Below are 22186 nucleotides of genomic sequence, written 5' to 3' on the forward strand. Positions count from 1 at the left end.
GAGATGAATTGGGACCGGCCATGATGTTACCAGAGTGGAGTGAAATGGAGAATATGATTCGATAGGGGAAGTCAAGGCAAGTTTACATCTGCAATGTATTCCTTGCTCCTAAGCAGATGTTAAATAAATCAAAGATGGGAATCAGACTTGAATATTAGAATTGGTGATCCAATACTAATCTGATTTACGTCAGGACCGTTTGACCAATGTAAGATATAGATTGGTGCAATATAAGTTTTTGCATCAGCTATATCTTACTTTGCAGAAATTACATAAATTAAATTTTAATATATCGAATATATGTTTTAAGAGGTGGTGAAGAAATGGGAACCTTTTTACATTCCACTTGGTCATGATGTAAAGTGAAACCTTTTTGGGGAAAGTTTAGGAATTTTATTAGATCAAATTAATGGGGAAACAATTACCACAAAGTCCAACATCGTTTCTCCGAGGAAATTCTGTGGAGGTAAAACCCAAAATGAAACTGTCCAAGTACCAATTAGAATTTCTTAAAATTGCATTGGCGGTGGCCAGGAAATGTCTGGATGAAATGCAATAGTTGGAGAAAATTCCTTAGAATCTAAGGAAGAAGTATAACAAGTTTTTGCAGGCATGGTGGACACCCTTGCAGAGAACGCAGGGTTGAATATTCTGTTTCTGAGTTCTTCTACCTCTTGGTTCTTTCCCCTACTTGAGATCTAGGTAAGAAAAGGAATGAGATTCTCTGAACTGCATACTGGATCCGGAGAGTTCCTTCTTTCTTCTTTTTTTGACTTGCTTTTCTGTTTCCTTTCCCCCATATCTATCTTCCTTTTCGTTCTCTTCTTAGGGGCTTTGTTGGCAGGAGAGGGATGAGATTGTTTGGAGGGATGGACAACTTGTACCATTGATTTCCCCCCCACCCCCCTCCCCCCCCATTTGAATTATGTATTGAGATCATGGTTATTTCTTGAGGCAGGTTGTCCAGAAGAATCAGGCTAAACGGCGGACAGTGATTCATCCTTAAATGTGATTTTGCAGAAAAGGGAGCGAGCGAGGTGTTCCGACGTCCCGGAGAGCAACCGGTGGTCTCCCCAAACCCCCCACCCCCTGCCTATTCAAGCCTGTGCGATCAATTCCCAACTTCAAGGTAATCAGAATGGACTAGGAGGAACCATACAGTTGAGGAAGATCTGCCTGCATTCGGGCACCAAAGTAGAAAGACTGGAAAGACGAGCTTTTCAGACGCCCCATCAAATGCTTTCACTGAGAAGTAAGATGACAAATCGCTTGAATGAATGTCATGGAAACATTGCATTAACTACAAGAAAGGCTCGAATGAGAAACAGAAAACTTTCGGACAGCGGCGCCGGTTCAATTTTCGTTCCTCGGTTTGGATGCAGCCCCGCCTCGCCAGGGAAACTTGACGCTCCGCAGGTAAAGGCTCGCAGTTCCACGTCGCCAGGTCGGTGCGAGCGAACCAAGCTCCCTGCATTCTTGAACGGTCACAGCAAATTTCAGTGGGCTGCAACTCTCTCGGGGATCCGGAATCTAAGTTGTTAAGTCTCAGGTCTGGCTGCGAAAGGTGAACGCAAGTGGAGTTGATGGTAATTTGAGGTAATGCATTAAGCTTATTAGAAAAGGGGTGAAAATAAGTTCGTGCTCAGTTAGATCAAGGAGGATTTTTAACTTTCTTACGGGTGCGTCGTAGTGCTCTCTCATTTTCACTCAGCTACCAACCGCAAAGGGACCTGTTGTCACTTGCTGCTACTTGCCATGCCATTTTAATTTCCTAAAATCTATAATCAGAAAAAAAAAGCTGAGGAGTGGTGGTGGTTAGAGAGCGTTGTCATTTGCAATTCTTTTCTGAGTTTTGCTGCAAACTGACAGGCTCGTTTGCCATGAAACAAAATCCTGGCCATCAATAATGGCACCTCGTCTCAATGGGACGGATTAGTTTCCTTGTAAGTATCAGTATCAACAGGATGTGAATGTTGTCAGTCATGCATGGGGCCTCAAGAAGGCAGCCAACCCCTGGCCCCCATCATCCAAGTATTTTCACTGCTACCTTTAAGAAGAAGCAGAAGCCTGAAATCCAGTATCTCTAGATTCAAGAAGTTTAAAAAAAAATCCAGCAGCCATCTGTTCTTGTACTTCCCCATACTACCCTAACCCTACATGTAAACTAGTCAGAGACCACCAAAAGATCTTCTTGCACAATTGAAATGTCACAATTGCAGTTAGGGCAAGAAAAAAATGAATGTGAATATTTATCAAACTTTTGTATTTATTATTGACAATGTGGGCATATAGCTGTAATTTAATGTATTCTATGGTAGTTGGTGTTTGGTTGCAGTCAGTAAAAATGTTGGTGCATCTGTACATTGCACAAATGGCAATGTCGAAGCGTACAGGAGGGAGATAGATCAGCTCGTTGAATGGTGCAACATCAATAACATTAGCAAAACCAAGGAAATGATTGTGGACTTCAGAAGGAAGTCAGGGCAACATGAACAGCCCTCATTGAGGGGTCATTCGTGGGTAGGGTCAAGAACTTCAAATTCCTGTGGGTCAACATCTACGAGGATCTGTCCTGGAGCTTTCATGTTAAGGCAATCACAAAGAATGCTCGCCAGCAGCTATAATTTGTGAGGCGTCTGAGGAGGTTCGGTATGTCACTGAAAACTCTCAGAAACTTTTACAGGTGTACCACGGAGAGCATTCTGGCTGGTTACATCGCTGCCTGGTATGGAGGCGCCAAATCTCAGGACAAGAATAAACTCCAGAAGGTTGTTACCTCAGCCTGCGACATCACAGGCACCAGAACCCTTCATCAGGGACATCTAGATTAAATGGTGTCTTAAAAAAAGCAACCTCTATCCTCAAAGACCCCCACCACCCAGGCCACATCCCCTTCACTCTTCACTCTGCTACCATCGAGAAAAAGGTACAAGAGCCAAAAGATGAGCATTCAATGGCACAGGGACAGCTGACCTGAATAATCAATGAACCAAAGACACTGCCTTACTTTTTGTGCACTACTATTTTAATATATTTTTTATTTATAGGCATGTTGTAAGATGGTTATAATATGAATGTTTGCACTTTAATGCTGCCACAAAACACCAAATGCCATGACTTGTTCATGACAATAAATTCTGATACTATATATGACAAAAAAACTCTCATTCCTCATTAAAGGTCTGGCATTCAGTGTCTTAGCATTTAACTTGCTTATTATAGCACAGAAGTCAATGGTGGCTTCATCTGTCCTGTTCTTCCTCTGTCTTTCTTTGGTGGTCTCATCTCATTTATCCTTTAATCAGATTTCCTATCGAACCTTTCCTTTTCATTTATGAGTTTGTATTTTGTGTTTTTGATCATTTAATTTTGTAGTTACTCTTTCCTATTTTTTGTTTTCTATTATTTTCTAACTTTTTGTTAGATGATGACCAAGGCAACTCCAATATTGTTATTCATTTGATGTTATATGACCTAATTCAACCAGTCAGGATGAATGCTTTCAATTTGACATCTCATCCAATGAAACCTCTGACCAATGCCCTGCCCTCTTCAACCTGCAGTGACTTTCAGTTTAAATATTACCTGGGATATAGGATGAATTCTTTGCCTGCTGTTTTACAGCATGTCAGTAATTGACAGCATTACATTGACGATATTCCCAAAATTGTTTTGCTACAGCTCACTTCCCAGAGATTCATTCATACCACTTACATTCCCATTGGTCTAATAAAAAAAAATTATTGAATCCCTCCCACCTTCCTAATTTTTCTCACACCTTGAACCCATCAGGGCCCTCATATCAAAGGACACATATCAGCGGGTCTCTGCACCAACACATAACAGTTGAACAGCACAGAAACAGGCCAACTTTTCTAATTCATTATTGCCATATAACCATTTACGGAGCGGAAACAGGCCATGTCGGCCTTTCGAGTCTGCACCGGTTCACTAGAACAACTCCACTAGCTCAAACCTCCCGCTCTTCGCCAATAACCCTCTAACCCCCTCACCTCCACGTACACATCCGACCTGCTCTTAAATGACAGAAGGGACCCTGCCGCAACTATCTCATTTGGAAGATCACTCCATTCTGTCACCACCCGCTGAGTGAAAAAGCCACCTCTAATATTTCTCCTAAAGTGTTGCCCCCTTACCCTTAACTTGTGGCCTCTTGTTCCAACCTCCCCTGCCCTTAGGGGAAAGAGTCTGTTTATGTCTAGTCTATCTATTCCTTTCATAATTTTAAATACCTCTATCATGTCTCCTCTCAGTCATCTTCGTTCCTATGAATAAAGTCCCAGTCTCCTTAATCTCTCCCTGTAATCCAGATGCTGTAAGTCAGGCAACATCCTTGTAAACTTTCTCTGGACCCTCTCCACCTTATCTAAATCCTTTCTATAATTTGGAGACCAGATCTAAGCACAGTACTCCAAACCTGGCCTCACCAATGCTTTAAACAGCTGCAGCATCACCTCCCAGCTCCTATATTCTATACTATGATTTATGAAGGCCAGCATACCATATGCCTTCTTAACCACCCTGTCTACATGGGAATCCACCTTCAGTGAACTCTGTACCATAACCCCCAGGTTCCTCTGCTCCTCTGCGTACCTCAATGCCCTCCCCTTAACTGTATATGTCCTATTCTGGTTATTTTTACCGAAATGCAACACCTTACACTTGTCTACATTGAATTCCATCTATCATCTTTCAGCCCAAATCCTTCTGTAATCCAAGAAAATCTACCTCACTATCTACCACTCCCCCTATTTTTGTATCATCCACATATTTGCTTACCCAGCTAACCACACCCTCCTCTAAATTATTAATATAAATGATAAACAACAAGGGACCCAGCACCGATACCTGAGGCACCCTGCTTGTCACAGGCTTCCAACCTGACATACAATTGTCCACCATGACTCTCTGCTGTCTATCTGCCAGCCACCTCTGAACCCATGTCACAATCTCTCTACTAATTCCTAGTGACTGAACCTTCCTTATTAACCTTCCATGCGGAACCTTATCAAAAGCCTTACTAAAATCCAAATAGATCACATCCACCGCTCAACCTTCATCCACCTTTTTTGTCACTTCCTCAAAAACCTCAACAAGGTTCATCAAACACAACTTTCCTTTTAGAAGCCCTTGCTGGGTTAATCAATCCCTGCCTATCCAGATATGCGTATATACTATCTCGAAGAATACCCTCCATAACCTTCCCCACCACCGAAGTCAAACTTACTGGCCGATAATTACTTGGCCTACACCTACTGCCTGTTTTGAACAACGGAATTACATTTGCACCTCTCCAGTCCTGTGGTACCACCCCCTCCTCCAGTGATCTTTGAAAAATCACTGTCAGTGCCCCCGCTATAACCTTCTGACTCATAAGTTTTGACGTCAGGAATAAATTAATTTGTTGATCATGACAAAATTAGTTTTAACTAAGAAATTCTTAAATATAATTGATGGTATAAATATGATTACTGCTTGCTAAAAACTTTTGGTTTTCCAACTTAAATGAGCACGAATTAAAATAGTTCTTGTCTGATTTCACACTAGTATGGGATTGCACATTCCTGCACTTATTGTTGTGCTTTACATCTTTGTGGAACATATCGATGGCTTTGGAAATGGTCAGGTGACTGTGGCTTGTGACTCCATGATGGCAAAGCATGGAAGTATTCCTCAGAAATCACCAGGTCCTGCCATTATCACCGTGGACAAAACTCTGATCAATGCTGACGATCAAATAAAAGGTACCAACAGCTTAAAAAAAAACTTTGCCAAATTTATGTAACAATTATTTTTAGATATTCTTTTCGGCTTAAATTTTGTTTTTCAGGTTAAAGTAAAACGTGCAAGAGGTTTTTAGATGTTCTTTTCTGAATGTCTCTGTCGTTTCCAGTTTGCTTTCACACTATTATGGGATGGAATATGAGCAGAGAATGAAGTCATTTAAACCCAACTAACCCATTGGCATAAATATGTGTTGTGATTAATCTTATGGTAAAGATTGTAATGTGACAAACATCAGAATTACAGCAAGTTTCTGTGAACCCTCTTGATTATCAACTTTAATGATACACTCATGGAACTGTCACTGAGAGCAGGCACTAGCTCGGTATCTTCTCTACAACTAGTGCTCCAGTGATTGGAGAAGGAAACATCAGACTAAAGATTTGCAGAGATTAAAATAATTGATGTGGGGAAATAATTAGTTTTAATTGGAATTCCACTGATTCACTCCTACTGTAACCAATTTACTAACGGTCCAATTCTCACACTGTTGTAAATGTATTGAACAATAGAATAAATTAAGACCATTCACAATGTATGTGTGGTAATGGATTACTGCAAATCTTACTTCAGCTTTTGAACTGATCATCTTGAGCAAGCCTGGGGTGGACAGGAGGGATTTTTTTCTGTCACTTGACAGGAAGATGATTGGTACCTTCCTTGTCTCGTGTGGCTAGTGTCACTTTGCTTGTGGATTACTTGCTTCCGTACTCTGAATCTGTTTTCCCTTGCTTTCAGTTACCCTCACGGTAAGGCAGTCTGGAACTTCATTCCAAGGATTTTTTATTCAAGCACGAGATGCTGGTGACCTGAACGTTGGGCCTCTTGGGACCTTTACTGTGATTGATGATAAGAACTCCCAGCTCTTGTCGTGTGGGGGTCTACAAGTGTGTATGCCATCTTATGAATTTTAAAGATAGTGTAGGAGTTGTAAGATCAGAAAATAAAGTTCTTTTGATTCATAACAGGCTGTACGTGTCAAACACAGGATTATCATTTATTTCTCATTCTTAAAAGTCTTTAGATCAGTGGTTCTCAACCTTTTTCTTTCCACTCACATACCACTTTAAGTATTCCCTATGCCATAGGTGCTCTATGGGATTGCTTAAGGTGGTATGTGGGTGAAAGAAAAAGTTTGAAAACCTCTGTTTTAATCGTACCTAATTTACTTGTTATGTGCATGGTTTCGTAACTCCAAAGGAAATGGTCCAATTACAATTTTTCTCAAGCAATACATTTCAGTAACATTTCAGTAATTGGGTCTAGAGCAGTGATTCACAACCTTCCCTTCCTACTCACATACCATCTTAAACAATCCCTTACTAATGACAGAACACTAATGACCTAGGGATGACTTAAAATAGTAAGTGAGTAGAAGGAAAAAGGTTGAGAACCACTGCTTTAGATTTTATAAAAAATTTAGACATACACCACAGTAACAGGCCATTTCGGCCTCCCAGCCCATTGCCACCAAATTACATTGTGAATGGTGGGAGATAAGCGGAGTAGCTGGAGGTAAACCATGCAGACAAAGGGAAAATGTACAAACTCTTTACAGACAGCACACAATTCGAACCCAAGTCCCGATCGCTGGTAGTGGGATTTGATCCTATTCACCCAGACCCCATTACCTCATCTTTGCTAGTTCAGTCCTTAACCTCTTATTCCACTATCCGGATTGTATTTTTGACTATCACGTGTAAATCCAACGAATCACTGCAAGATTCAGGGATAGTCTGTGCAGACAAGTGAAAAAATTAAAAGGTGTGAAACTCTTTGAAGAAAATGCTGTGCTGTTGAAAATTTGATTGACCCCGAGTAGAGTAATTTTGAACATGCCTCAATGGCTGCTGAGAAATTTTTCTCCTCAATTTCTTTTTTTTTCTTTTTTTATTCCGGTGCAATACTCCAACAAACGGTATTAACTGTTGAGCAACATGTAAAATTTGCCTGAAGTAACTTATTAACCTCATTCCTATGAAAAATGATAGTCTGAATTAACTTGTACTCAGCACTTTTCTCCAGAAACTACATTTTGTTACTCAGAATTCTGAGCTTGGGGATCATTGCCCTTCATCTAAGTGACTTGCAAGGCCCTTTCAGGGATCATTCAAGAATGAACCATGTTAAGAATGAGCCATGTTGGTGGGTCAGGGGTAACATATATGCTCAGACTGGGTAAGGAGAGTGATTTTGGTCGCTGAATATCATTAGATTTCTACAATAATCTGATAGTTTGATGCTTATCCTAACACACCATAACATTTCATCTAAATTCCACATCTGTTGAGGTGTGATTTGATCTCAGGGTCACCTGTCCCTTCAACTTAACTGCTGGGCTAGACCTAAGATTTAGGAGCACCTACATATAACCATACCATATAGCCATTTACGGAGCGGAAACAGGCCACGTTGGCCTTTCGAGTCCGCACCGGTTCACTGATTTTGTGCGCCCTCTTCAGGCATTGGTGATTTTAAGTGTTGGGTATCTTTGAGAATTTTAACATCTATCCATAGGTCCTCTGTACTTTGGATGTGAAATCTCATATTAAAATATTCAAAAACGTTGGTTGTGTGGGAGAAGCCAGTGAGTGGCCGTGGACAATTACTTCTCAGACTGGAGGCCTGTGACTAGTGGTGTGCTCTTTAAATATAAATTTGCACGTGGGCCCTGATTGCTTTGCCTTTGAACACTTGCAGCTTTCTAGGTTTATCAAACTTCTGATGATGATCTTTCCCACCTATTTCTCTTTGCTGTTATCTGCTGTCATCCAGACTCGGCATTCCTCAGCCCAAAGGATCAGACAGGTCATTTGCCTGCAGGGGACGCATCCCCAAATTGGGGTACTCAGAGGCTATTTGAACTCTCATAAAGATGTCCTTGCCCACCTCCCACCAGTAGCACCTTGCCTGTTGCCATGGAGAGCCTGTTTGATGCCCACCCTGGCTTCTAGTGCAGTCTATGTGGTGTTTACATATTCGCTCAGCGACTGCTTCGCTTCCCTTTAACTGTTGCTAATTCCTTGCACATCTCCAAAACGTCCAGGTTGGTAGGTTAATTGACCGTTGGAAATTGCCTGTCGTGAGTCGGCAAGCTGGGGAATGAATGGGAAGGTGGCAAGAATACATCTCATGACTGAAGTGGTCACTCCTTGAGCAACATGCATTAACAGCATCAGTGCTGTTTAAACATCAAAACATCATATGGAACACAGACCGAGTGTTTGATATACCTAACCTATTTAACAATAGCTTACGCTGAACATTGTCTCTTTTGTCTCGTTTCCATAGGACTCTGCAGTCAGTCACAGAAGCTCATCAGGGAAACACACAATTGAGGTGCTTTGGAACCCACCTATACAAAAGCCAGATCACATCCAATTCCTGTAAGCACTGTGTTACAATTAACAGCATACATTGGATAAGTTAAAACTGTAATAAGGCCATGTGACCTGTCATTTTTTTTTAGAATGAGTGCATGTCTGAGATCTAATATGCAAGCATTGAAAGTGTGGATGCAATTTCTAATCTTCTTTGGCTTGGCTTCGCGGACGAAGATTTATGGAGGGGGTAAAAAGTCCACGTCAGCTGCAGGCTCGTTTGTGGCTGACAAGTCCGATGCGGGACAGGCAGACACGATTGCAGCGGTTGCAGGGGAAAATTTGTTGGTTGGGGTTGGGTGTTGGGTTTTTCCTCCTTTGCCTTTTGTCAGTGAGGTGGGCTCTGCGGTCTTCTTCAAAGGAGGTTGCTGCCCGCCAAACTGTGAGGTGCCAAGATGCACAGTTTGAGGCGTTATCAGCCCACTGGCGGTGGTCAATGTGGCAGGCACCAAGAGATTTCTTTAGGCAGTCCTTGTACCTTTCCTTTGGTGCACCTCTGTCACGGTGGCCAGTGGAGAGCTCGCCATATAACACGATCTTGGGAAGGCGATGGTCCTCCATTCTGGAGACGTGACCCATCCAGCGCAGCACATTAAATAATATTAAATGGTTTAAGCACTTTGAGAGAGAAGAGTGGGATAGGCCAACAAACATTTTTTTGCTCAGGGCTTTCTGTTGCAAAATACATTGGACTACATAGATAAGGGCCACAATATTGTATACAGGATTAACTTCATCAAAGGGCTCTCACTCACCCTATCTGAAAACCTGCTGATTTGGGGTGTTAGTCGCAGGAGTATAGAGGGACAGGGAAGAGGAAGGAAGCAATCACATGACAAGCAGCCAGAAGTGAGACACTCAGTTGATAGATATCGGCATGCCATTGTGGTGAGGATCTATAGGAGCATTGAGGCCGGGTGATGGTAGGATATTGGTTAGGTAGCACGATGGTAATTGTGCAGTGGGGAAGGGTGGCAAAAGTGGCAAGTGACCCGCAGTTTGGTAGTAGATCAATGAGCACTGTTACGCTGTGCACCTCAAGGGAGTGTGCTCAAGCCGCTCCTGTTCACATTACTGACCCACGACTGGGCACCGCCAGATTTATTTGGGCATATGAATACTTGTAATGCATATGTATTTTTTTGTCTGTATGTGTGTTGTGTCTGGTTGTAGGTGTGCATGTTTTGCACAGAGGACCAGAGAACTCTTTTGTCATGTTGTACTTGTACAATCAGATGGCAATAGACTTTGCTTGATATGGTCAGAGGTCGGATTATAGATCATTGGTCAGAGGGGTGGAACATAGGTTATTAAAGCACAGTGCAGGCTCTTCGGCCATCGACGTTGTGCCGACCTTTATATTCCTACCAAAAATAAAGTACAAAACTTCCTACCTCATAGCTCTCTATTTTTCTTTCATTCATGTACCTGTCTAAGAATCTCTTAATGTTTTAGCCTCGACCATCATCCCTGGCAAGGCATTCCAGGCACTCACATCTCTTTGTTTAAAAAAATAATGTCCCTAATGTCTCCCCTAAATTTTCTCCCTTAACATTATAGAGATGTCCCCTGGTGTTTGCTATTCCTGCCTTAGGAAAAATCTATGCCTGTCTGAATCTTGTAGACCTCTGTTAAGCCTCCTGTCACCCTTCTTCGCTCTAAGGAGTTAAGTCCCTACTCTGTTGACCTTGCCTCATAAGACTTATTTCAAATCCAGAAAAACCCTGGTAAATCTCCTCTGCACCCTCTCCATAGCTTCCACATCCTTTCTACAATGAGGTGACAAGAACTGAACACAATACTCAAAGTATGTTCTCACCAGAGATCTGTAGAGTTGCAACATGACCTCAGAACTCTTGTACTCAATCCCCCTATTGACACCTAAACATCCCATATGCCTATCGACCTTCACGGCAATCTTGAGGGATGTATGGATTTGGATCCCAATGTCCTTCCATACTGTTAAATATCCGACCATTTACCCTGTACTCAGCCTTCTGGTTTGATCTTCCAAAATTCATCACCTCCCACTTATCCGGATTGAACTCCATCTGCCACTCTTTCACCCAACATGCATCCTATATATACACTTGTAGCCTATGACAACCTTGAACACTATCTACAACTCCTCCAACCTTCGTATCATCCACAAACTTACTGACCCATCCTTCCATTTCTTCATTTTGGTCACATAAAAATCACACAGAGCAGGGGTCCAAGAACAGATCCTGCAGAACTCCACTAGTCACTTACCTCTAGGCAGAATACTTTTCTTCCAGTACTACACTTTGCTTTCTGCAGGCAAGCCAATTCTGAACCCACACAGCCAAGGCTTTGTGGATCCTATCCTATGCCTCATGACTTTCTGAACGAGTCACTCATGGGGGACCTTGTCAAATGCTTCACTAAAATCAATATAGACCACATCTACCTCCCTACCTTCATCAATTAATTGCACGTGACAATTAAATTGTGTGGCATACAAAAAAAAACTCAGAATGTAAATGCTTATAGACTGAATAATTCAATATTTGAAAGCAACCAGATTGGTTCATGTATAGATTCAGTGTGGGTTGTAGAAAAGAATGAGGAGAAAGATTAAATTTTCTCAAAGAGAGGCAGTGGATAATAAAATAGGGTTTGAGTTGGGGAATGAAGAGGGCATGCAAAATCATTCAGGACTCCTTCCACCCTGCAAACAGCATCTTTCAGCTGCTTCCTTCCGAGAAGAGCTACAGGAGTATGAGGGCCAGCACCACCAGCTTTTTTCCTCGGGCAGTGAGAATGCTGCACGACCAAAGGAACTGCTCACACTAGCCGTCCGAGACTCTCAAATGTACAAAAAAAAAGCTATTTATTTATTTAGATAAAATACTTGTCCTATACATGTATTATTTGTCTGTATGAGTGTTATGTCTGATTGTGTGTCTGCATGTTTTGCACCGAGGACTGGAGAATGCTGTTTATTCAGGTTGTACTTGTACAGTCAGATGACAATAAACTTGACTTGATTTGACTTGGAAGAGATGATGCAGATGATTCATGTGTCTGGGCTGAATGTGAGTCTGGATTGAAAAGTTCTTCAAGAGCATTAGAATTTATATTTTAAAAATGACAGTCTTTTAAAAGTATTACTAAAACAAGGTTGGAATGGCAGAGGTGAATACAATTTGTTTCTTTAATGATAGATGATCCACCTTGGTACAGGGAAGGACAGTGCCTTCGTTCGCTGTTTGGTAGTTTGCAGGAAAGTTTCCACTTGGGCCTTCTGAGTGACTGACCTTTGTCCTATTCAAAATGCTGACCCACTGAACTTGGGGTGCAGATCAAGGATGAATCTCTCACCTCCCACACCGTGCACACTTTCATCTCATATTACGTTCATCCCTATCAAACTTTCAGAATCTTGAACCTCCCCTTGTAGAATACTCTGTCACCACTAAAAGGGACGGTGCCCCATTGTAACACCACTTTTTAATCTTGCACTGTGATAAATGGGAATATTTATCATCCATCTTTTGTATTTATTATTTCTTTAAGGTGAACTACTGTTCTTTTTATGAGGTACCTGTTCAGCTGCACCAAGTAAGAATTTTGCTGCAAATCTATATTGTACAATGTACATGACAAAAAAAACTAATTGTAAATATCCCTTTGTTTTTTTTTAAACCTACAGCATAATAACACCATAGTAATAAACATTTCCCTTACCTTAACTCTCTTCCTCTCAGGGCCACAGTGGTTCAGAAGTTCAACATTTACTGGGTCAAATTACGTAGTCCAATTGTTTCTCGAGTAAATGCCCCTCCTCTGACAAATGAAGCCGCAACGCAGCCTCCGCCAATTCTACCAACCAGCTCCCAGCTAGCTAAATCAGTAAGTGCTCATTAAATAGTTTATGGATTAAGGGTCACAGCTCCAGATGGAGAATTAGAATGGAACGTGTAAAATTAATGTTGATCTATGTTTTGAGAAGACACAAAGATAATTTTCTGAATTTGATTCAATGGATTTATTCCAGATGATTTGAAAGTGAATTCCATGTTGTGGGAACACTTCTTGCATTTATTTAATTTGTAAATATGGTGGGAGGTGAGTGTTGTAATTGCAGGGTATGCTGAAGGTCTTTGGGAGAGCCACGGCAAGGGTAAATACATTTCTCAGAAATGGCTCCACAGGCTGAAAGCGATTATACATGTCAGGTTGTCTGTCTGTATGAACATTTTAGAAGCAAGTAGGACTCAGAAAGTGTCAACCTTGCCATTAGTCCCTGATATGCCTTAATGGGACTTGATCAAATTTTTCAGTGTGCATAAGTAGATTGTGCTGTGGAATAGAATTTCTAGACCCTTGTATCATTTAAATCATTCAAATGAATTCCGACATTGGAGCAAATTAAATCCTTTGTGTAGTTATTTCCATCCGATTCTCCACAACCTTCCACTTTAACCATCAGTTGAATAAATCAGATAAATAGTGATAGTGTTTCAGATGGGAGTTCATCTGCTCAACGATTTCCTGAGTTATTTTTCCAAAGTGTTGTTTCTTTAAATCAGACTTATGTTTTGCAACTTAAATTCTTTATGTAGTTAGAATTGATAAGAATCAATCATCTATTTTAGCTTCTTATGTTGCCAGTTTAACGCGACGGACTGTGGTGATAAGAAATTCTGCCTCCGGAATCCTACTGGATGTGACCCTGAGGTCGACAGATTGTGCTTCTTCCTCTCCTTTACTGTGCAAGACTCTTCAGCTCTCTTTGAGTTGAGTGGACCATCTAATGGATACATCTCATTTGCCCTGTCAAATGACAAATGGATGGTGAGTATCATGGCAAAATTAAATCCTTCCTGCATCGGTTAAAGGCGGTCACCAGTTATTTCACATTGGTAATGTTAGTTGTTAAGGTCCAAAGACTGTTATCAATCCATCCATTTGGGGAGAATTTGTCCATGTTGCTAGCATTAAATGCCTGCAAAAAACAAGGAGCAGCATTTGTACTCATTAGGCCTTGGATTGATAAGCATTAACATTAATCCCTTCTCCAGCTCAGCTGCTGCCACTTTTATCTGCATTGTCTGGGGGGGAGGGGTGGGGGGGAGCGGGCCCCGCTGCACTTTGAGTTTACAGCAACCATCAACCATTTATTTACACTCACATAACATTAATCACAATCTATGCATTCTTTCCACATTCTGCTACTCTAACTTCAACCCTCAAACATGCCTTTGCGTTTATCAAAAAATACTCTTCTCATGCACTACTGTTGCCCACAAATCCTACTGTCCATACCCTGGATTTCATCAAGCTTTTGTCACTTATCATCTGTAACTTACACTGGTTCCCACTGAAGTAATATTTTGATCTTAAATATTCCATCCTTGTATTATCCCTCTGTGGTCTTGCTCCACCTCACCTATGTAAACTCTTCCAGTCATGTAACTGAGATATTTTCATTCATGCAATTCTACTCTCTTGAACATCTACAATTAATTGTTCCGCGGTTGACAATCATGCCTTCAATATCCAATGTCCCCAAGATCAGGAATTCCTTCCCTGGATCTCTCTAATTCTTACTCCATTAGCAATCTCCATAAAACAGATCTGCTCAACCATCTTCCTGAGAGGCTGCAATGTGACTTTGCATCAATGTATGCACATAACACTGAATCACCTGGGTTGCTGCGGAAGAATAAAGGTCTTATTTTTAGGAAATTTTGGTTCCCATCTCAGCTCCTTCAGCTAATCTTTGGGGGCCTCTTTGCATGGGCAGTTTTTGAATATCAGTGCAATATATATGTTGATTGACAGATGAGGATGGCAACAACAAAGGATACCTGAGAGCCGTGCAGGGCCTAAATGATGCATCTGGTACAAAATCAAATCTGGTGCAATAGGAGATAGTAAAGCTTCACTCCCAGATGAGCTCAATGCTTTCTAAGCCCGATTTGACAACCAGAACAAGGAAGAACCACTGCACATCCCCATGTCCCCTGATGACATTCTACAGTCAGTGACCAAATATGATGTGCGAGCTGCTGTCAGGAGAATGAATCCAAGGAAAGCATCCAGTCCCGACAGAGTAACCGGCTGAGTGCCAAAAACTTGTGCTGACTAACTGGCTAATGTATTCACAGATATTTAATTTATTTTCAATTTAGACATGCAGTAGGGTAAAAGGCTCTTTCGGTTTATGATCCCGAGCCAACTCAATTACACCCAATTGACCGACAACCCCCAGACTCTTTGAAGATGATATCTTTAACACCTCACTCACCAGGTTGTGGTGCCCACCTATTTCTAGAAGACTTCAATTAGTACTGGTGCCCAAGAAGAGTGTAATAACCTGTCTCACTGACTATCAACCAGTGGGATTCACATTCCGCAGTAATAAATTGTTTTGAGAGTGTGGCTCTATCAATTAGACCAGAAGTCGAGATTAATAGGCTTTAATCGCTATAAACTTACAGAGATATTTTACATGCTGTTGACTTGATTCCAAGGCATTACTGAGAGAGGGGATAGGGCGGTACCACCTTTATTAGGAATCCTAAGGGGGAGGAGTTACAGTATTGGGGTGGGCCAAACAGTAGAATGCCATGTGTGACATTGTTCCACCACATTCACCCCTTCTTTTAAAACAAAGTCTGGTGGGGTGAAGTGTCAGAATCCACTCAGAGCTATTTACAGGTTCAGCCTGTCCGGTGGTTTTGTCCGTCGAACTGACCGTCGCAGGGCAAGCTGTGATGTAGTTGTTGGCTCTGTGTGATCGGCTGTGATTCAAGTGGCTCAACAGAATCAGTTGGGGCTGGATCGGTGGGGGGGAGGTGTGTGGGTTGGGGTTAGGGAGATGCAACTGGTGCCAATGGTGGTGTCGGATACCCGACCATGTCCCTGGTAGTCGTGGAGAAAGTGGGGTCGGACCGGTAAATGCCTCATTTGTGGGGACTCCTGAATGTGCCAGAGATAGTGTCTCTCCGCCCATCTTGGTATTGCATGTAGGCATATTGGGGGCTTCGCATGGAGGAGGTGGATCTTCTCAACCAGGGGGACAGCTTTACAAGTTCTGGTGTGTCTCCAGAGTAGCATAGGCCCTCAGGTTATCAGTCAGACTGGTAGCATGGTTCCCGACACCTACCTCCTGGGGAAGGATAAGAAATTTTCATGTGGGGTAGCATTTGTTGCAGTATAGAGGAGGGGCCTGGTTACATGGAGTGCCTTTGGTAGTGCCACTTGGAGAGTGGCAGCATTTTTGACTTGAGGGCCAGGAGGACTGCCCTCCAAATGGTGTCATTCTCCCTTTCCACCTGGCTATTCCCTCGGGGGTTATAGCTGGTAGTCCTGCTTGTGGCTATGCCTTTGGCCAACAGGTATTGGCGCAACTCCTCACTCATGAATGAGGACCCCATGTCAATGTGGATGTAACTGGGGTATCCGAAGAGCTTGAAGAGGTTACACAGGGACTTTATGACAATGGCTGTAGTCATATCTGGGCAGGCGAAGGCAAACGGGAATCGTGAGTATTCGTCAACAATGTTGAGAAAATACATGTTCCGGTTCATGGAGGGGAGGGGGCCCTTGAAGTCTATGCTTAGACATTCAAAGAGGTGGACGGACAGTCTGAGCAGCTGCGGGTCGGTTCCCTGATGTCTTCAACCAAGTATGGTAGGTTGTGGGCTCTCACAATGTGATAGAGCCTGGTGACCCCAGGATGGCAGAGGCTGCTGTGAAGGGCTTGGAGATGGTCTGTTTGCAAGTTGGCACAGGTACCCCGGGACAGGGCATAGGGAGGCTCATTGATCTCATAGTTGTAGGTGGACAGTTCAATTCTCACCCTCAGGATCTTGTTGTTCTTAATTTTTCCCGCTGCTTGTTGTTAAACATGAATGTGACTACAAGGTGAACAATTTGCTGGCTAGATAATGCCTCCAGAGGTGCACAGCTTGCACTATGCCCTCGGTCTCTTTCTCAGTGGCTGAATGCCAAAGTTCATGGCCCTGGAGGGCAAGGGAGAAAAATGTCACCAGCCTGCCCACCAGGGCGAAGTCAAACACATTGCTCTCCACCTGGAATGGGATGGATTCGTCTACAACATGCATCGCTGCCTTGGCAATATCACCTTTGATGCGAGTGAAGGCCAATTGGGCTTCCGCCGACAGGAGAAAAGTAGTAATTTTTACCTGGAGGTGGACTTTGTCCTCATAATTAGGCACCCATTGTGCATTGTTGAGGGTTGGGTCCAATGACTCCATTCTCCTCCACTCACTCTAATATAGCCAGATGTGCTATGGAACATGCATTTCTTCTGGTTATATGTGAGGTTTAGTGCTTTAGCTGTCTGGAGGAATATTTCCAGGTTTGCTTCATGATCCTGCAGGTCATGGCCACAGATAGTCACGTTGTCCAGCGAGGGAAGTGTGGCTTTCAGTTGGTGGTCATCCACCATTCAGTCCATCTCCCTCTGGAAGACCAAAACCCCATTAGTGACTCCAAAGGGGACCCTGAGGAAATGGTAGAGGCAGCCGTCTGCCTCAAATGCCGTGAATGGGCTGTCCTCTGGGTGGATCGGGTTCTGGTGATAGGCCGACTTGAGGACTATGATGGAGAAGAACCAGTACTAGGCAATCTCGTTCACCATGTCAACTATGCAGGGGGATGGGGTAGGTATCCAGGAGGGTGAAGTGGTTGATGGTCTGGCTGTAGTCTATGACCATCCTATGCTTCTCTTCACTCTTTACCACCACTTCCTGTGCTTTCCAAGGGCTGGTGCCGGGCTCTAAGATGTCCTTGGCCAGGAATCATTTAACCTCAGCCTTGATAAATGCTCTGCAAATAGGGCTTATTTGCCTGCTCTTAGTTGCTTCAGACTGACAGTTGGGAGGTGGGGGAGGAGTGGTGGTGCCTGAAGGGTGGACAGTCCGCAGATGGTGAGCAATGGGTGGTGATAGGCTCGCTGATTGGCTGTGTTCAGGGAGAAGGGTGGGTGGTTTAAAAGTTGGTTATTATGGACCATGAGGGAGGGGCGGGGGCCATCATATTCCATCAGAACACTTGGGTAAGATGGCACTGAAAGTCTATTCCAAGTATGACTGGTGCACAGAGATGTGGCATAACGAGCAATTTAAAATTCTTGTACTTGGTGCCACCCACGGTTAACGTTACTGAGCAGCTACCTTGGATTTCGAAAGACTGGGACTTGGAGGCCAACGAGATTTTACACTGGACTGGGGTCACTGTGAGGGAGCAGGTCTGTACAGTGCCTGGGTGTCGGTGCTTCCCATGTCAAACAAGCAGTATGTAATGTGGCCGATTACCTCGATGTGCTAATTGATGAGGGCTGCTCTGGTCCAGAAAGATAGACGCCAGTGTCTGCTCATTGTCCGACTTGCTGCTGCTGTACGTGTGCATTGATGACGTCCAAGATGGCTGCCCCATGGTTCCCACATGGTCGCCGCCAGAAGCGAAGCCAGAGGTGACACTGACCCGGGCTGTCATCCCCGGGTTTCTGCCATGCTGCCTCCGCGACCAGAAGTGGAGCCGGAAATGATGTGGTTCAAAATGATGATGGCTGCTGTCCACAAACGGTGCTGCAGGGGGAAGGTCTGGACCTACAAACCTTTGTGTAATGTCCTTTTCTTCCACAGCAGGAGCAGGTCACGCTTCTGGCAGGGCTGTTCTTCATTGGGTGTTTCATCTGGCCATCATAATAGTACTTTAGGTGCTCGGCGATAGCAACTACTTTTTGGGAGTCCACGTCCCAAGATGGTGGCATCCGTGCTCCCCACATGGCGGCTGTGTTGGCAAATGAGTAAGCCTTCATGTTCTGTTGGGCTCTCTCTAGTGATTTGGTGAGATTGGCCATGTCCTGCAGGGTCCAATCACCCTTCTCCAGGAGGCTTTGTCTGATATGATCAGACCTGAAACCGGCCACACATGCGTCCCTGATCAGTTCCTCCTGATAGACACAAGGGCCGAATGTATTCATCAGCGGACTTACCAGGTGCTTATCGATGGCTGCCCTGTAGGTATCTGGCATAGATTACATTCTTCGGGCCCCAGTACTACTTTTGCAGGAGCCCCATAGCGAATGAGTAAGTCTCACAGTCTCTAATAATCTGGAAAACATGGTGACCAACCTATGCAAACAACAGGTCTCTCTTGCCAACCTCTTCCCGAGTATCATGTCGCCTGAGGCAGTGTAGCCACTGGTTGAATTTTACGGAGACCTCCGGATCCTTTGGGTCAATGTCCAGCTTCTCCACTTGAATAGCCTTGTCCAAGGCATGAAATTATAGCAATTAAATTGTGGTGCTATCAATTAGACCCGACAGACCAGAAGTTGAGGCTTTAATCGGTATAAACTTACAGACATCTCTTACATGCTGTTGGCCCGATTCCAAGACAGTACTGAGAGAGGGGATTGGGCGGTACCACCTTTATTAGGAATCCTGAGGCTGAGGAATTACAGCATCGGGGTGGGCCAACCAGTACATGCATGCAGAGAGGCTAGTGTTGAATCATGTCAGCTCCTGTCTAAGCAGCGACATGGATCTGATCCATTTTGCCTACTGCAGCAAGTGGTGACATTTTACTGGTGTTCCACAAAACCCTGGAACATTTGGACAGCAAACATGTATACATCAGGATACTCTTTATTGACGATTGTTCACCATTCAACACCATCATCCCCTCAAAATTTATTCATGGACCCTCAATACACCACTGTGTACTTAGATCTTGGATTTCTTCACCTCCAGACCCCAGTCAGTGCAGATTGGCAAGAACATTTCCTTCGTAATCCCCATCAGCACCGAGCACTGCAGGGTTGCGTATTTAGCACCCTGCTCTCCTTGCTTTACACTTTACAAATTTGCTGACGATACCGCGGTAGTGAGTTGTATATAAAGGGATGATGAGTCATCACACAGGAGGGAGATTGAAAACTCGGCCGAATGGATTACTAACAGCAACTTCTCACTCACCAAGGAGCTGATTGTAAACTTTAGGAAAGGAAAACCAGGGGAGTACGATCCAGTGATCATTGGTGGATTAGAGGTGGAGCGGGTGAGAAACTTTAAATTCCTGGGGGTCACTATATCAGTGGCCCTTTCCTGGACCTATCACATTAATGCCATCGTGAAGAAAGCACATTACCACCTCTACTTTCTCAGAAGTTTGTCGAGGTTTTGTCTGTCATTGGAAACCTCGACAAACTTCTGCAGATGTGTTGTGGAAAATATGCTGACCAGCTGACTCACTATCTGGTAATAGGGACTTCAATACCTTTCAGCAGAAAGCCTTAAGAAAGGTGACGGATGCAGCCGAGTACATTACAGGCAAAACTTTTCCCACCATTGAGAAAATCTGCATGGAATGTTGCCATCAGAGAGCAGCAGAATCCTCACCACCCAGAAAAGAGGTAAAGGAGCCACAAGACTCATACCACCAGGTTCAGTAACAATTGCTGGCCCTCGACCATCAGACTTCTAAACAGCCTCAGTAAGAGACTAATGTAAGGACTTTTACTTTGCACATTATTTATTACTAAATATTTATATTTCTGAATTTGCACCTTCAGTTTGTTTACATTTCTTTCCTTTGCTTACATTTCTTTTTCTCAGAGCATTATTTTCTTGTCAATAAGGAAGTAAAATGTAAAATATCAATCTCTGCAAACTTCTGCTGGTAAATTTCAACTTGAATTTAAATGCAGTTAAAAAATTTTTTCTTCTCTACAGGGTGATGATGATATTTATTTATGCATTGTTAATGATCAAAGCATACAGATCAATCCAGCCCGTTCCACTGGCCGCTTGCATCCATTACTGAACTCACAGGTACGCAGAGTCAATCCAAATTTTCCACCCATCTGACACATTTCCTGTGTCCATTTTCCAAGTGAATAGGGTGCTTTTTCGCTCATTCACCTTGATGAAGGGTTCAAGCCCGAAAAGTTGGCAATGTATCATTATCTTTACTCCATCAAGTGCACTGTTTGACCTGTTGAGTTTCTCCAGCTTTGTGTTTTCACTATGTTGATAAATGTTGAGAAGCGGAGATGATTCCAAAAAATTGTTACAAAAAGATATCAAGGGGAATTGTTATTGTTGTTTCGCAATCTTGTAGCGGGTTGTGATCGAGCACAGTGAAGGGACTGAGACAACGGGCTGTGAGCTTAAGTATCACAACTGCTTTATTTTGAATTCCGCGCTGCAGCCTTTTAGCCCCTCTTCGGTCCCACCTCTAACATCCCGGTGCTTGTGTCCTGATGTCGCTTGTGTCCTGATGTGCTTGTGTCGCGTGCACGCGACCTTCCAGTCTGGACCAGAAGAGATGATCCTGTGATGCCATCCTTGCCACGGCTGCCCTGCCAACCACACATGACAAGCGAGGCTTGTTCGCCATTGCAAACATGTGTGTCGCCACAAAACCCCCCACCCCCCCCCCCCCCCCCCCCCAGAACTGGTACCGATGGTCTCGGGATATGTTGAGGGTGATGCATGCTGTTTCGGTGGCCAACCTCTGCACTGGTGGGGGAACCTGTACTGGTTGTGACAAGTCCAGATGAGCTGGTTTTAACCAGTCTAGCATGAATAGCTCTTCCTTGCCCCCCAATATCAAAGGTGAACGTTGAAGCATTCCTGTGTAGCACCCTGTATAGACCTTCATGAGGTCACTGAAGGGGAGTCCTGTATGATGGTCTCTCCATAGTCTAGTTCACCTGAAGAGGCCCCAAGGTTGTCCTTGGATGCTGTGCAAATCCCCAGGAGAATCCAGGACAGTTCATCCACCCAGTTGGGATTCTCGAGGCATGCCATCAGTGCCAATTTGAGATGGTGGTGGAAGCACATGACATTGGCTTGAGGGTGGTAAGCTCTGGTGTGATGGAGCTGGGTGCCCAGAACTCTGGAGAGTTCTGTCCACAGGGCAGAAATAAATTGCACGCCCTGGTCAGTTGTAACATCTGCCGGAACACCGAAGTGGGAGGCCCAGGTGGCGAG

At 43.6% G+C, this 22186-nt stretch overlaps 1 protein-coding gene across 2 annotated transcripts in view; it reads left to right on the plus strand.

Annotated features, from left to right (window-relative positions):
• Positions 1–1171: 1171 nt before the first annotated feature.
• Positions 1172–22186, plus strand: part of LOC138763964 (ferric-chelate reductase 1-like) — a 41480-nt gene continuing 20465 nt past the window's right edge. The window contains exons 1-7 of one of the 2 annotated variants that reach the window (XM_069939048.1): positions 1172–1416; positions 5569–5765; positions 6544–6692; positions 9097–9191; positions 12917–13061; positions 13824–14006; positions 20924–21022. In XM_069939048.1, the coding sequence (XP_069795149.1) occupies positions 5570–5765; positions 6544–6692; positions 9097–9191; positions 12917–13061; positions 13824–14006; positions 20924–21022 (867 nt within the window). In that variant the 5' untranslated portion in view covers positions 1172–1416; position 5569. Of the gene's footprint in view, positions 1597–5568; positions 5766–6543; positions 6693–9096; positions 9192–12916; positions 13062–13823; positions 14007–20923; positions 21023–22186 lie in introns of both variants that reach the window. The other variant, XM_069939047.1, reaches the window with a different exon arrangement.

This window comes from Narcine bancroftii, chromosome 5 (genome assembly GCF_036971445.1).
Source record: "Narcine bancroftii isolate sNarBan1 chromosome 5, sNarBan1.hap1, whole genome shotgun sequence".
NCBI lineage: Eukaryota > Metazoa > Chordata > Chondrichthyes > Torpediniformes > Narcinidae > Narcine > Narcine bancroftii.